Source organism: Populus alba, chromosome 2 (assembly GCF_005239225.2).
Source record: "Populus alba chromosome 2, ASM523922v2, whole genome shotgun sequence".
Taxonomy (NCBI): Eukaryota; Viridiplantae; Streptophyta; class Magnoliopsida; order Malpighiales; family Salicaceae; genus Populus; species Populus alba.
In genome coordinates this window covers 10,909,654-10,925,417 of record NC_133285.1, presented here as the reverse complement: position 1 = coordinate 10,925,417, position 15,764 = coordinate 10,909,654, and the positions used below count along the sequence as shown (strand labels likewise).

General features: G+C 33.8%; 2 protein-coding genes across 5 annotated transcripts; one reads left to right on the top strand and one right to left on the bottom strand.

Moving 5' to 3' along the window:
• The first annotated feature begins 1,480 nt into the window (after positions 1–1,480).
• LOC118044429 (meiosis-specific protein ASY3-like) lies at positions 1,481–9,706 on the top strand. 2 transcript variants are annotated; one of them, XM_035052697.2, is made up of 12 exons: positions 1,481–1,653; positions 2,278–2,355; positions 2,807–4,507; positions 4,619–4,763; positions 4,898–5,038; positions 5,143–5,206; positions 5,315–5,464; positions 5,540–5,598; positions 6,743–6,877; positions 7,552–7,643; positions 8,093–9,012; positions 9,443–9,706. In XM_035052697.2, exons 2-11 carry the CDS (start codon positions 2,320–2,322, stop codon positions 8,162–8,164), a joined length of 2,595 nt encoding a protein of 864 aa, XP_034908588.2. In that variant the 5' UTR covers positions 1,481–1,653; positions 2,278–2,319; the 3' UTR covers positions 8,165–9,012; positions 9,443–9,706. The 2 variants fall into 2 exon arrangements, with proteins under 2 accessions (XP_034908588.2, XP_073263577.1); XM_073407476.1 differs by having other exon boundaries at positions 8,093–9,024.
• A 1,796-nt stretch (positions 9,707–11,502) lies between these two features.
• Positions 11,503–14,689, bottom strand: LOC118044478 (uncharacterized). Of its 3 annotated transcripts, none has more exons than XM_035052766.2 (8): positions 14,282–14,689; positions 14,151–14,204; positions 13,900–14,070; positions 13,491–13,670; positions 13,149–13,279; positions 12,529–12,697; positions 12,143–12,272; positions 11,503–12,010 (listed from the first exon to the last, which is right to left on the bottom strand). In XM_035052766.2, exons 1-8 carry the CDS (start codon positions 14,474–14,476, stop codon positions 11,736–11,738), a joined length of 1,305 nt encoding a protein of 434 aa, XP_034908657.1. In that variant the 5' UTR covers positions 14,477–14,689; the 3' UTR covers positions 11,503–11,735. The 3 variants fall into 3 exon arrangements, with proteins under 3 accessions (XP_034908657.1, XP_034908656.1, XP_034908658.1); XM_035052765.2 differs by having other exon boundaries at positions 14,145–14,204; positions 14,282–14,687; XM_035052767.2 differs by lacking the exon at positions 13,900–14,070 and having other exon boundaries at positions 14,145–14,204; positions 14,282–14,688.
• Between the last annotated feature and the right edge of the window lie 1,075 nt (positions 14,690–15,764).

The window sequence follows — 15,764 nt, the reverse complement described above, 5'->3', positions numbered from 1 at the left end:
TGCTAGGAGATTAATAACATTTAAGAGATTTTATTCTTTGTATTTGGAATTGAGAGCCTTGCCTTGTCATGCTCATTTCTTTTACTCAAATATGGTTTTTCATTTTTTATTTCAACTTGAGAAGATTTTGATTAGGAAGAGAGTACAATCATTCTTATAAAGATTAGTAATAAACTCCACTAATCAAGGTTTTAATGGTAATAAGCTTAAGTAGACTTTTCACATTGAATATTTTCTCATTAAATCTTTGATGATATACTTTAATGCTCTCATCTTCTCATCGTGTGATGAAAAAAAGCTTAGTTATGCTTTTTTTAGTTGATATACTTGAGCTGAAATAGAAAATAAGTTTGGTGGTGAGATTGTGAAAGTAAAAAGACAGTCAAGCTTCAAGCTATGACATTATGCCTAGACAAATCAATTAAATGTTGCTAGAAAGATTTTACACATAACATAATTGTCTTGAGTTACAACCTCCAAATAGCTTTATACATTCCATGTGCTCTTTTAGTTCAGCTGAAGTTGTTTAAGTTGGTTTTATTAGATTCATAATTTTTAAAAGGATAAGTTTATAACACAGAGTATATACAAACAAATTGCCATCTTTAATAACGATAAAAGAAAAAAAAAATCCTTTACAAGGCCTTGTTTATTTCTAGAAAAATCACTTTTTCCACTTTTCCATAATTAGTAGTTTTTTAAGAAAGTGCCCACCAAAGGAAAAAACTGGACTTTTTAGGAAAATATATATATATAAAAATATATATATATATTTTATCTTTGTAAAACACTTTCCAAAACACTACTCTCATCTTTAATTAGTAACCTTGTCAAAACATCTCTCTCTCAATATGAAAAAAAATATTTTATCTATAAAATCGATTAAAATATTTTTATATCTACTTATTATTAACTATTTTATCTTTTTCATATGAGAAAAAAAACTATTTTGAGGTTTATATATATATAGATTTTACTTAAAAATATTTAACAAGGTTTTAGGTCTATAATATTATATTTAAAATATTTATATTAATTGTATAATTACATTTTATATATATAAAAAAATTATATAAATATGTGATACAATAATCTTTTTTCCAATCATTACATTTTTTATATCTCATTCTTTTATTTTAAGTAGCAAGACAATTACATTTAATTTAATGTTCTATATATATATTAAAAATTTATTTAACAATTTATTTTTCATGATATAATTAAATAATAAAAATATTTTTTAATTTTTTTTTACACTATCAAATATAAAATAATAATTAACTTTCCAAAAATTTTCTTTTCATAAAAACCACTTAAAAAAAACAGCAAACATGCAAGGTCTAAGTTACCATTTTGACCTATACAATATAAGCAAGAATATAGGGGCATTACTGTCTATTCGCGAATCATGGCGCGATACGCACTCTAAACAAGTTAGAATCAGCAGGCCGTTTTAGATTCATCAATAACACATTTTTAATTTCCCGCCTCGTTCGGTACCCGCAACACTACTGTAGTATTGTTTCGAAATCAATCCCCCCTTCTCTGTCTCATTCCGCCAAATCTCTCCACTGCGTCTCACTTCTCAGTGATTCTCATGTTAAAAATCATAAGATAAAATCGAGCTCACCGATTATCACCGCCGAATAATCCGTAAGCGACTTCTCGGATTAATTACCGTAAATTTTAAATCAAATGCTTCAATTTAGCACGTACTGCTCAATCTTGCTTTTTTTTTTTCATGACTATAGATGATCTGCTCTTACTGTACTGAGTTCTAAATATGCGACTGATTATAGTTGTTGTTTCTAATTTCACTATCTTAATTTATTCTGATATAGTAATTAATCTCAGAAGTTCGAAACCTAACTTCGTTCAATTCGAGATTTCGTGCGCGTGAAATTATGTAATGAATAACAAATTAAGTTGAACCTGCAGATCATTAGGGTTCAGATATCCGTAGAAATTTGTGATGGTTTGTGATCTACTTGTATGAACAGTGAATTTGTCACTTCAAAAATTTCCTGGACTGTTTTCATTTTCTCTTTTGATATTTCACTATCTCATGTTGATCAGGGAACCGAAACTTACAATCTTCTGCAAAATATTGTATTTATTTTTCATATCAAAGAAAACAGCTGATCTGATGAGTGGAGGATTACGTGAATTTTCTTAGATTTAAGTGTTCTAGTTTTTTTTTCTTTCGATTTCATAATGGATTTTTTGGTCCTGAATTATTTCTCTATTTGACTAATTTGCTTGTTATTTGGGCTGCAGATTATTGCGGTATACATTTCATACCTTTTTGGCTGAAGCAACATGATGGAGGTGGATACACGGCAGAAATTACAAGATGTAAGTGGTGAATACGTGACTCTTAGGACTATACTGCTAATGGAAAGTGTTTTTACATGGTTTCTGCTTGTTAGCTAAAGCTTTTTGTCTATTTTTATAGTGAAATGTATTATTTGTCAGAGAAATATCAGAGTGATTGTTTTATGATACAGATGAGATTATCTGCTTGTAAAATCTTGTGTGATGAATATTTTAATTTTGCATTGCATGGAATGTTCAGCTGCATGTTGCTGGTCCTGGTTGAATTTTATTTTTGCAATTTGGAACCTTTGGTCTTCTGGGGAAATTTTCTTAGTCATGAATTACCCTTGAATTAAATTTAAATACACAAAAAATATTCAGGGGAATCGGATTGGAATTCCTAGGACCAGATGATGTCACTGTCACCTGTTGCCACTTGGTGAAGTCTTGTGAAATTAGATATTTGACAACTTCTAAATACACGTTTCAGGATCAAATGAGTGACTGTCGCAGCAATTGTCGTCCATCTAGCCAGTCTAGAAAGATTTCGATTGGAATTCTGATTGACTCATTGTGGAAGAAAGGATCTGGAGGCACTAAGGAAAATGAAGCTGCAGTACCAAACACAGAAAGGGTAAATTCTAAGAAAGAAAGTTCAGTTGAAGGTAAAAATAAGGGAAAAGGTACTTTTGATGCTACTAAAGGCAACCAAACTGAAGCTCCTGAGCAGGTCCATTCTCCTTGGATTACTACAAGATCCTTTCACCAAAAATTGCCAGCTTCTGAGGGTGTCCTTTACGCAGTAGAAACTTCCAATTTACCAGGTTCTACTGGAAGAAGGAACAAGATTAGCAGAGTAAACAATGTGCCTGTAACACACTCGGTAGAGTTTTTGGCCAACCAAACATCAAATTCACATTCTGGTGATTTAAAGCAGAAGTTTAGTGGATTCACCTTCAAAAGGAAGGGCGGAAAATATAGAAACTCACAGTCAGAAGAGGAATTTACATTTGCAACTGAAAAAGAAGGCACCATGCCAGATATAGCAGTGACTGATGATAAGACAGAAGAGAGAAGAACTGAAACTTTGAAAATGAAACTATGGGAAATACTGGGAAATGTTTCTTCACCGAAAAGTCAGCCATCTAATTCTCAGGCTCATCAGATTGGTGTCAATAATTTAAATCAGAAGCAAATTCTTGATCAAACAGATGATGTAGTTGTCAAGCCTAGACAGAGCTCAGATACCATAGAAACTGATTCTGAAACTCCTGATCATACTATGAAGAGACCAGTGACTCGTTCCTTGACCCAAAAAAGAGCTTCAACCGAACAGAAACCAGAGAAAACTAAAGTTGATCCATCCTCCAGTCACAGGCAAAAAATTCAAGAGAAGGATGTCTACTCCTTTGAAGAAGGATTGCTTGGAAGACAAAATGTTGCTGTCAATGATGGCTCTTCAATGTCTACAAGGAAGAAGGGCCAGATAAAGTGTTGCAGCATCAAACCACGTAAGATTCACTTCAGTGAAGACAACAATGGAGATGAGATTCAGGAAGGAAGTCACAAGAGTGAAATATCACTCCCTGCTGAGAAAATGTCTTCTCATAGCAATAAAATGGGAAATATCCATGGTTCTCAGAATAAGAGAGACTACTGTGAACCAAAGAATAGAAACAAAGAAAGAGATCCCCATCAATCTGCAAGGAAAACACCTTTCCCTGCGGAGAAAGCAACTTCTCTTAGCAACAAAATGGGAAATTTTCATGGTTCTTGTAGGAATAAGAGAGAATACACTGAACCGAAGAATAGAGACCAAGAAAGAGATTCCCATAAATCTGCAAGCGAAGACTCCCACCAGTCTTTATGGACACTCAGGACTGGTCAACAGAAGGATTTTAGCAGCTCCGCAGTACCTGAACATGGGGATCAACAAGAAAATTTTGATACTCCCTCCTCAAATAGCGCTGTTGATCCTCAGAATGATTTCCAGAGTCCACCATTCAAAATCAATTCCTGTACCTTAAGCTCCCCCCCAAGCTCAATGCCAAAATCTGACCAGATAAAACAGGTTTTTGGCAGTCCTGAACAAGCAGCGAGAAACTTTACTGTGGGAAAAATAAATAGCTTCAGGACTTTGTGGACTTCAAAGGCAGATTGTTTTGCCTCAAATAGTCATACAGAATCGCCTGTATCCTTAGCTATTTTGAGGGCTTCAATATGATAGTGTATTATCATGTTAATGATGTATAAGGTTAAGTTTTGTTTCATTTTGCCTATGTGTTTCCTTATTGAACTTCAGGATGTTGCAGCAGAAATTATGGATTCCCCACCCAGCAAAACATCACCTCTTAAGGGGGAAAAAGATGTGGAAGGTGGTCTTTTTGAATCATCATCTGAAGATGGATACTCTGAGAGCTCTGAAGAAGGTTCACCAATTGTTAAGGGTAACGACTATTTTATTCCTCTTGCATGCTTGTCATAGAATGTTCACCAAGTACTAAGGGTGATCATTCTTTGTTCTAAAAAATACCATTTTCTTTATTTCTCTTTTTCTCACCTCCTTAATCATGGTGTGCAGGTCATAGAGAAGGAGATAACTTCTCTCCAGAAATTGCAACTGCTGACAGATCAAAATTCATGCTTCATCCAACTAAAAGGCTCCGCAACCACAATGTTGAAAAACTCAGAAAATTTAGTCCCACATCACCCTCTCCAACAGGCACTTCTTATAACATAGTTACACTTTCTGCTCCATGTCCACGGTGTTACTGCCATCATCTGACTTTTTTTAATCTGTCCTTTCTCTGTAAAATAAATCCTTAGGCATTGTTGAAACTGAGCTCACTCCTGAGATTTCAGAACAAAACCAAGGGAATGAACTGGAAAGGTATTCCTTTCTGTAATTAAGACAGATACGAGAATTAATTGGATCCAACCTATTAAATACCATTATGTTTTTAATTTTGCATGATTTTGGGGCATAATCATGTTTCAGGGCCATTATGCTGTTCGCCACAGCTTTAGAAAACTTCAAAAAGAAAATGAAGTTGGAGACTAGAAAGAAATCCTCGGACATTTTGATGTCTGTCTCAGAGGAGATACGTCTACAGTTGAAGAATATTGAGTCGCAAATCCAAACAGATCTGTAGGTTTTTTAAAATTAATTGATTTTCTAAATGTAAAAGTCAGTTATCAGGTCTAATCTCAATAATGTTTTCAGGGGGAAGCTGTCAAGTGTTAGTAAATCAAAAAGGAGACGCCTGGAGTCAAGATTTGAAGGTAATGAATTTCATCTGCTACTGTACAGCTTCATGAACTTATCTTAAATGTTTGCTGCTATTTAAATTTATCAGAATGTTATTGCAGTAAAAGCATATCTTCAACTTTTTATTGTTGAATATGATGGTGTATTTTTCCTCTTCTTTAGGATTCACCCAACATATTTTGAACTCCCATTAGCCATCTATTTGCAGTGCAAATACACATTTTATAACGTCCAACAGTCCCTTTTATTAGCAATCAAACCTGGCTTAGCACCACCTGTTTTGAATCACTAGTGCATTAGACATGAAGATCCATCAACTGACAGGTGAGGTACACCATCATTACCGAGTATGCAGTTTTTTTATCAAGAAATTATCGAGTCTCATATTTATATTGCCAGGGATGTAAACTAGCTTCAGAATAAGAACATTCAAATTTTTGACCAATTCCTGTCTTAATGACTTTGTATTTCTTCTATGAAATCTTGTGTCTCTGATGTTAGTTTCCCTTATCACTGCATGTCTAGGTACTATTGCATGTAATGTAGGATTAGCGGTTCTAGAACCATCAGTGATTGGTGAACTTGTGGATCCATTTGCATCTCATTTGGAAATAATGCCTTAATGGTATTTCTTTCCTATATTTCAAAGCTCTGCGATTGAAAGTATCTTTTTTAGGAACCAGACCGCAATAAGGTGGATTTCACCTTCTTTACCACTAGTAGGAAAGGTAGAGAAGGGAAAAAACCACAACTAAGGTGTCTTCTATAACTCCATCTTGATTGATTGCCATTGAAGGTCCCACTGAACAGAAGTAATTTAGAAAGACTCTTCTTTCTCGAAGGTGATCGGTCATGGTATCTGCCGTCCCCTTCCCTTTCACCACTGGCATCTGAAGGTCTTCAAGCTGTCAACGACTGATTGTTTTATTAACATAACATAGTATTAGCAACTCATGCAGATCCATACCAGGCATACATGTTTCTTTAAATAAAAGGTTCTGTGGATTTGATAAATTCTAATCTGTCTAACTCAGCCTTAACTTCTTAAGGGTCATCTAGCTGTTATGTTGAATCAATTCATTGTCTGAGATTTTTCTTCTTGCCGAAGCTTTAATAGCTAGTTTTCTGATTCCTCCTTTTTTTTTTTTTTCTGTGCAGAACAACAAGAGGAACTAAAGTTGATACATGATAAATTCAAACAAGATATTTATCAGCATATCCAGGAGTGTAAAACCACGCTTGAAGGACTAGAACTGCACCAGATTGACTTCAACGGAACTGTGAAAAAGCGAAGTATGTGAGCTTATGTTATAGCTAGTAATTTTTTTTTAATAAATACATTAGTGAAATGTGTTTGATTGATTTCATATTATTCCTAATTTTTATTAAAACTTTTTAACTTGAGTTACACATACAAGCATGTGAGTTTGGACGTCATGATGCTTGTGGTGGATCTGTGATAATTGAATTTTCAAGTTGATCAATAACTTCCAAACATTTTTAACTGGCTTCTTTATATTAAAAAGTTTTCTATTTTTAATTGGTTACTTGTTTATCCAACGTATAATTTTTGACTTGCAAAGTTTTCATTTGATGTAAAAGATTTGGGATAGCAACATGTCTGGGCAATTATTTGGTTGAAGATTAATTGCAGTCATATGCTCCGTCTCTTTAGTGCTTTGGACCTCCACAGGAATGTAAATAGGTGCCTACATTATTTATTTATCATTTTGCATCAATAAAGTTACTTCATCTGCAATGCTCTTATTTATTGTGATGGTATGACTTAAGTTTTGACACAACATGGAAGTATCTAAATGCCATTAGCTTGATCTAGGGCATCATTCTAGATACACTAATGAGTCACAGTCTGGTAACAACAGAAACAGAGTTGAACGGAGATGTACCCTGTGTGGAAACTCTGAAATACCCTAGTGTTTTATTTGTTGTCTATCTCCATATTGCAGAAGCATCACACCAGAAGCTTCTTATGCAAGCGGAAGAAGCAGTGAAGACACAGCTAGATGATGCACAAAGAAGAATCACAGCTGTGCAAAAGGCAAGTCTGCTTCTATTTTAGGAAATATGATCCTCAGCATTTTCTAGCATCTGGGTTCTGGGTATATTATTCCTGATAATTGTATCATTGCATGCTCTACGGCCTTTGCTTGTGGGGATACGTTTTTATTTCCTCCGTTGGTATGACATTAATTATGAAAAGATGGCAAGACACCTAACTGTATGTATCTATAACGGTGTGAGTTTACATTCGTGGGGGTCACAGTCTAGAAGCTTATGAATTAGTATTCTTCTTGCAATATCAATCTATTAGTGGTTGAACCTTTAATGTTCATAATTACACCTATAGATTTGTCAAGTTGTTGCCTATCGAAGGTTATGTCCTCGTGCATCTAGGATTATGCCCATAAAATACTAATGTTAGTGTTTATAGTTGAAAGAGAGCTTGCGGAGCTAATGTGAACCTTCCCTGACATTCATTCATTGCAGTTGGCAAGGGAAAAGACGCTCCAGTTGAAGTATGTTGTAGCCGAGTGCTTGAATGAGGGTGTTCTAAGTTGACGAGGTTTTTTAGCCGATGGCTAACAAGATGGGGACTTTGTACAGAGATCAGAATTAGGAAGAGGCCGAAGGTTTTACGAGTTTCCTAGAGGTTGAGCTTGTACGCTTTTTCTAGGTTATAAGATTGCACATCATTCTGTGGAATTGGTCATTCATTTCATAACTGCGCTGGGAACCATGCTTTAATTGTTGTGACAGCCAAGTCCCTCTGGCAGGTTTTTTTGTCATACGTCCACGGTGTTGCCGTTTAGCTATATGGTAAACCATACTGAGATTATTCATTTAATAGTCAACCTCAGATTAGATAGCTTTTTTTTTTTCTTTCCTAAGCTGCCTTTGGACGAGTTAAACAGTCCATAATGGTAAAAGTATGTCCTAGAATTTTCGTTTCTGAAAATATAGAGCGTAGCGGTGCATGAGAATGATTGAGGGTAGTCCAATTTTACAGTCTAAGTCACTGCATGCACAAAACATTTTCACTAGAAATGAACCTGACAATGTTCCTCTAAGTTGCTTCTGGAGGCGCCTGTGAGTCTTTCTTGACAATTTGCTTATTAATTATAAAGTGATAGTTGGTTCTAATCTTTCAGACCACTACTTCTCAATAGAAAGAAAAGGAAAAGGTTAGAAATTTGTGAGAGCTTCAAGAGAGTATTTGATGTCGGGTGTGTGGTGTGAAGAGCTCACGGATAAGTTTGATAGACAAAAGCTCAAGAAGACGTTGTGGAAGGGTAAGCATGCATTGTTGCTTTGATGGGTTATAACTGTGCCTGATTGATGCAACATATAATCCGAAAAGCTAAGTATGTCGAAGGCCAACAAATAGCGGAGTGTTGAAGGCTATCCAGGTCATTTTTTAGGTTAAAATCCATTTCAAAGTCTTTTTTATATATATATCTTTTTGTGATCTGGATTTCTTTATTATAATATAGGCTATGTCAGCATTTTGACATGCTTTGCTGGGATAAACCACAAGTTTGTAGATATTCCATGTACATCCATTATTAGCCAAGAAATTCCTAGGTTATAATATATGATAATGACATGACAACGAGAGGTGACCCGGGTTAGCCTTTTGACATTTTAGAATCCAGCAAGGATGTATTCCAATTTAAAAACGGATAGTTTCGAAAATTGGCTGCTGAAAATGAGAGAATTCCTTGGCGTGCTGTATACACCATTCATTGATTTGATGGTGGGACCTGCATCCTCTTATCATTGTTTGTAATCTGTGTTTTCATTGGCAATCAACCCTCGTCTGATCGTTGAATTTTATAGGCTGTGATTTTGTTCCGTCAGTCGGTCGGTGTCCGGGGAGGGAAAAAGGTAACTACCAGATAGGGAAACAAAGAGGCACGTGAATCACCACGCGTAGGCACGTGAAATGCGAACCTTTTATTTTATTTTTATGGAAAGATAGGGATTTAGATTATTTTATAAAAATATTTAATCTAGATTTAATATTTCTTCTTGTTTTACTGCTAGGAGAGATTATTTGAAGGATTACAGGGAAGAGAAAGAGATGTCAAGGAAAGCTTTTAAGGGTCAATGTGTATACTTAATATCTAATACTTGGATATTAATTAAAAATATTAACTATAAGTGTTTGACAACTCATTGGATTGATTACAAATGAAATTTGCATAAAAATTCTAAATTTTTATAAGTGTTTGACAACTTATTGGATTGATGATAAATAAAATTTGCATAAAAAATTCTAAATTTTTATCAAGATTTCAATTATAGAGGTGAGATAATTTGTCAAATTAATGAGAATTGTTTGTTAGTGGGAGATTGATAAAGTTTTGGTTGTTGCAATAGCCAATGCAAGCTCTAATAATTTGACTATTGTATATTTGAAGAATATGATACAAAATTAACCAACTATCATATTGTTAAATGAGTATTTGCATGTTAGGTATTATACATTTATTGTAAATCTTATTGTATGCAAGGACTTGAAAGAAATTAATGTTTTAACTATTAAGATTCAAAATACAGTTAGATTTGTGAGATCTTTACCATATAGGTAACATACATTTAAAAAAGGTGAGAAAGGATGATTGAAGATATGATGTAAGAAATCAATGTGTTTGATATTGTAACTCAATGGAATTCAACTCACTTGATATTAGATGCCGCTAAAAAATTTGAGAGGATCTTTATAAAGTTATGTGAAAATGACCCTATGGATATGAGTTATTTTATAGAGATAAATTCAAAGAGAAATAAAAAAAAAATATAGGGACACCTAGTTTTGAGGATTGAAAAAGAGCTAGATCTTTGGTGAAGTTTTTAAAGAATTTTTACATGGTTACACTGAAACTTTATGATTCATTATATGCCACATCAAATTCTTTTCTATTGAATTTATTTACATGCGTACGAAATATCACAAATGTGTAGACATAAAGATAATCTTTCATATAGAATGAGAAAGAACATGATGTTAAAGTATGAGAAATATTAGAAAGATAAAAAAAAAATAGAATTTCCTGTTATATTTGGCTATTATCTTAGATCCACATTTCAAGCTAAAATATATGAAATTTTTTTTTAGTGAGTTATATGATATTGAAAAAACACAATTGCTAACAAAAAAATAATGAAAAATATTTTGGAGAGTTTGTATGATTTTTTTTTTCAAAGTTTATGGGGTGAAGGATAATATGAACAATGGTAGGACATCTACTAGACACCAACATGATGTTAATGCTAGTAATGACATGAAAGTAAAAGATATATTAAACATTTTAGCTTGATTTAAAAAATATTTAGAGTAGAAAAATAGTATGGAGAGAGGAAATGAGATTGAGAGGTATTTGATTGACGGTTATAAGGATCTTAATAATGATAGATTAAATATTTAGGTTGGTGGAAATATGATGCTTTAAAATATAAGATTCTTTCTAAGGTCTCATAACATGTACTGATTTTTTTATCTCGAAAGTTATTCATGTATCGAAAGTTGCTTTTGAATCGGTCTTTAGCATAAATGGTTATATACTCGATCAATTCTGAAATTATTTATCTCCATCAACATTTAAATTATTTATTTATTGTCAAAATTGATTGCATTATAAATCAATTCTGATTCGACATTAAAATCTTGATGGATGATATTAAAACCTACAAAAACCTCAAATAATTTGTCATATAAACTTACACATTTTATTTTATAATTTATTCATTAATACATTTTCAATCTAACATGTATAATTTGTTAAAACGTTAACAATATTCGAATAATATTTTTATGTTTAAGAAAAATCTGACCCGAAGGGTCAATTATCTAGTTACAAGATCATAAGAAAAGAAATGGCAGGACATGAACCGACTGGATCAAAAACCAAATATATTTATCAACTCTTCAGACAACCAAGATTTATGACTAGTCAAATTAGACATCATGATAGTTTACATTTTTCTAGTGTATATACATGTAAAATATGCAGAGAGTGAAATCGTTATATACATGACCCCAACAGCTTGATCAACTGACCGAAAACTCGACATCATATTTAGCCAGTACAGATGATCATAGTACCATTCCGGCAAGGAATTCCTTTAATTATGCTGCTTCAAGCATCGCATGCTTTGAATTTTTAGTTCTCGTCGGGAGTGGAGACTTCTGACTTACAGATTCCCTAGCTGAACCATCATGGAGCTTTAAATTTGACAAAGCATCAGTTAGCGAGGCAGTGGATCCCAAAGCATCCATTTCTCCTGATGTATTGCCAACCTCGACTTTCGATATTTGAAGGTTTTCACTTTCTAATTCCAACTCTAGCTTTTCTAACTCCTCTTCTATATCTTCATCTTCAATACCTGAGATTGGATTTGATTCTGCATTTGACAAAGAAAAAATTCTCAGACAAATCCAAGAAACTAAATTTGCTGAAATGGTAATGAATTTCCAATTGGCATTGGCTATAGTTTATGTCCAGGCATAGAGGGGAGGGGAGACAGAGAGGATACCTAGAGCCTTTTCAACTTGTTTTTGTGCATCAATACTCTCCTCAAGTTCTTCTAAACAGTGTTCAACCTCCTCTACCGTTATCTTATTTCGTTTCATTGCTTCAGCTCCAATTCTGATGGCCTCAGTTACCTGGCATAAGGAGACAAGTATTAAAGCCAAATGATTTTCCGCAGTGAAACCTTGCTAGGTGGCTCCTTCAATTTGCAAAAGCTGAACTCACCAGTTCATTAGATCATAGAACTTGATTGTCATCAGAAACAATTTATAGACAATGAGTTTTTTTTTTATAAAAAGAAATGGGAGAAAGTGTTGGTGAAATAACTAAGTTGACATCAAGACAATTCAGACTTCAGAGTTGCAGCAGAAGCTAATTGCAAAAGTTTACCTTTTGTGTAGATTCAGCATTTGCGATGACATTCAGAACTTCCTCCACTCTGTTCAAAAGTGACGTGCACCTTTCTCTACTCTCCGAGGCCAACTTCATCTCTCTAGCATGCCTCAGGGCTACTTTCTTGTTTCCAGAATTTAAAGAAGCTAATGCTGATTTTCTTGACCTGCACAGAGAATAAACTGAATCTGTGAGACAGGAAAACTTGTTTCAACTGACCTATCAAATTACCACATTAAAATGCTGCTTAAAAGACAAACCATACGAGATGAAAATGTACCAACAATTAATCCTAGTACATAAGCCTGTACAGTCAACAGACACGTCCACTTTTCCTGTTAACAAAGCTGGCCACATTTTTCAAGAACAGGCATAGGACTAGACATCCCAAATTGTTCAATAAATGACATACCAGTGTGATGATCACTTGAAGATATGGGTGAAGCAGAATTTTATGCTAGTCCAAGTTCACATGCAGGACATCGTCATCAGTTTTTAGCTTTAATTATAGGCCTTTGCCACATTAGTTAAGATCTGGGATAAATAATTATATCCAAGCTAGCTTCAATCCTAGGGCAAAAATGTACTAGTGTACAAGTAAAGGGAGAAGCAAATACATTTCATATCGTCTGTCAATCACGTCAATTTGGTCCTCAAGCTTTTGTGCTGTCCAAATCAAGTGCAGGACATCCAAATCTAGACTTGAGATGGCGGGAACTGATGCTGATGAAAGGGAAATTTTCACTCCCTGCAAGTAAGTTATTTAATTATTCTCTTTATTAACTGACATGCAATGAATAGCAATTCTTCTTCTAATATAATTAGGTAGAAACAAGCCTTTGGTTAAGGTTGTTTTATGCATTGAAAATTTCAAATGTAACTACGTTTATACTAACAAAAGTATATATTTTATAATTTCATCTCTATAGAAAAGTAAAAAGAAAACCATATTTTAATACCTCTATAACCTCCTTAGAAATTGAGAAATATTGTGCTTTCCCAAGTCCAGATAGATAACTCAAGAGAGGAGCTGCCTCAGATGGTCCTCCACACATGCCCTGGAACTTGCTCATGGTAATAATGCACGAAGAAGTCCAATGACTTTCAGATAAGCATTTGATAATCCGAGCAGTTTTATCCTAGATATCAAGAAAAGGATTCTCAATAATTAAAACATCAGCACTACATAGAAATTCAAAAATTCCATAAAAAACCCTCTCTTCTGGCACAGTTTAAGGTGCCTACGATAATAAGCTCACGAAAAGCTCTGAACCCATCATTTACAATTCCAGGAATAATGCTGAGAGGTGCCAATCAGCTTTTATTCCAAAACCCAGATGAGAGTAAAAAGAATAAGTAGCTAGCTACCTTCAATAATGGTGTAAGAAAGAGATGATCTTCACGCATAATTATTTCTGGAGTAACAGGTGATCTGACCATCAAATTTCTAACTTTTCTGAATAACTGAGAGATTCGACCACTACTTGGGTCTACAAGATCCACATTTCGCACAATATCACCTTCATTATACATTAACCACTGCAATTTTAAAATAAAATAAGAATCGTAATTTAGAGTATAAAAAAAAATAGCGAAGTTAATTGACTAATTACCAGTACATGATCAAGGCATAAAGGCGTTAAACCTCCACGATTGAACCACTCCTCCTTTACCTTCACATTTTTTAAATAAAAAAAATATTAGTATTAACTCTTGATTAATGAAAAAAAAAAGTTAATAAAGAAAGAACCTGAGAAGGTTGAATAATGAAGAGGTCGAGATGTCGAGCAATTTTGAGGATTAAATCTTTCCAGAACAAGTATTTGGGTTCCCAATCGGATCTTTGCCCACTAAATGCTTTGAATCGGGCTGTGGCCATTATTTCGTCGTCCCAATCTGGGACTTGTTTTCTTATGAATTCCTTCACCGACGACACGGAATCCATTTCTATTCTATTCGGAGCTGCTGCTTGTTGAATTTCAATTCAATTCCCGCTTCTCTCACTGAAATCGAAAATTTGAAGGAGAAAATTGGAATTTTCAAAGGAACCGAAACTTCAACATCCCGGTCTGGTTTGATAGTGTGGTCAGCGAGCGGTACTTGCAGGAAGGTTGGATTGGGACTAGAAGATTTTTAACTAAACCGACACCGTTTGAGGTAATTGCAGCTCCAATGCGGCAACTTCCTCCAGCCTAAAAAAAAAAAAAGCTGTGAGCACTTCCAAGTGAGAAAAATTTTGATAAAATCCGGTAACTTAGGCTCTATTTTGATTAGGGTAAAACTAGATAATTGTGTAAAAAAATATCTAGGTTTTATTAATATATTTTTTAATTAAAAAAATTAAAATTATATAAGATTAACCCAATATTTTAAAAAGAAAAGTTGGATTCTAAAAGAGAGTTTTGGCTTTAAAAAAGGAACATCTTACTTTATGTTATGTTGAGCTTGCCCATTTATTGGTAACATCCTATGATTTAATCTCATAAATAATAATGTGCAATATACAAATGAGTCATGATTTTATTTGAAAAATATCTTCTCTTTTTAGAGGCTGAAACTTATCAATATAAATAAATTATTTTTTTTTCTATTAAATTTTTTTTTTAAAAGCATGTAATGCAAGCTAAGGTTCATATATGTGAAAGAATTAGATACATATTGTACCCAACATCATGGTGAGCCCATAAAAAATAAAATGCTTGTTTTATGTTTAGAAAATAGGGTAAAAAAAAAAGAGAAGTCGTCACCTAATATTATGATCATTAGTAACTCTAATTAGTCTCTAAAAATTTGAGATAAGAAATTGATTATGTTAAAAAGAAGATACAATTACCCTAAAACATCCTACATGAGATAAAATACATTGTTACTTGTCTTTTATTCCTAATATTTTGTTGTGCCTAGTCTATTGATGGTCTATCTAGAGGGTGATAATAGGTCTATTGTTATGAGTTAAATCCTGGGTTGAAGGTTAAATTTGGTCATTCTATGGTTTGGTTTATTTTCGCAACTCCTAGTTATTATTTTTTAATAACATTTAGTGAATTGATAGTGGTCACTAATTATCACAACCTTGGATTAATTGGTTGATCAAATCATGTCAGTGAGTGATCAATGGGCTTGTGTTGGGCTCATTAAACCCGGCCTCAATCCTAAAAAGGGTTCTTAAAAGGTATATCGTTGAAGTTCACCTGTTTTATAGCACTTGAGTTACACCGATGATATTTGATAAA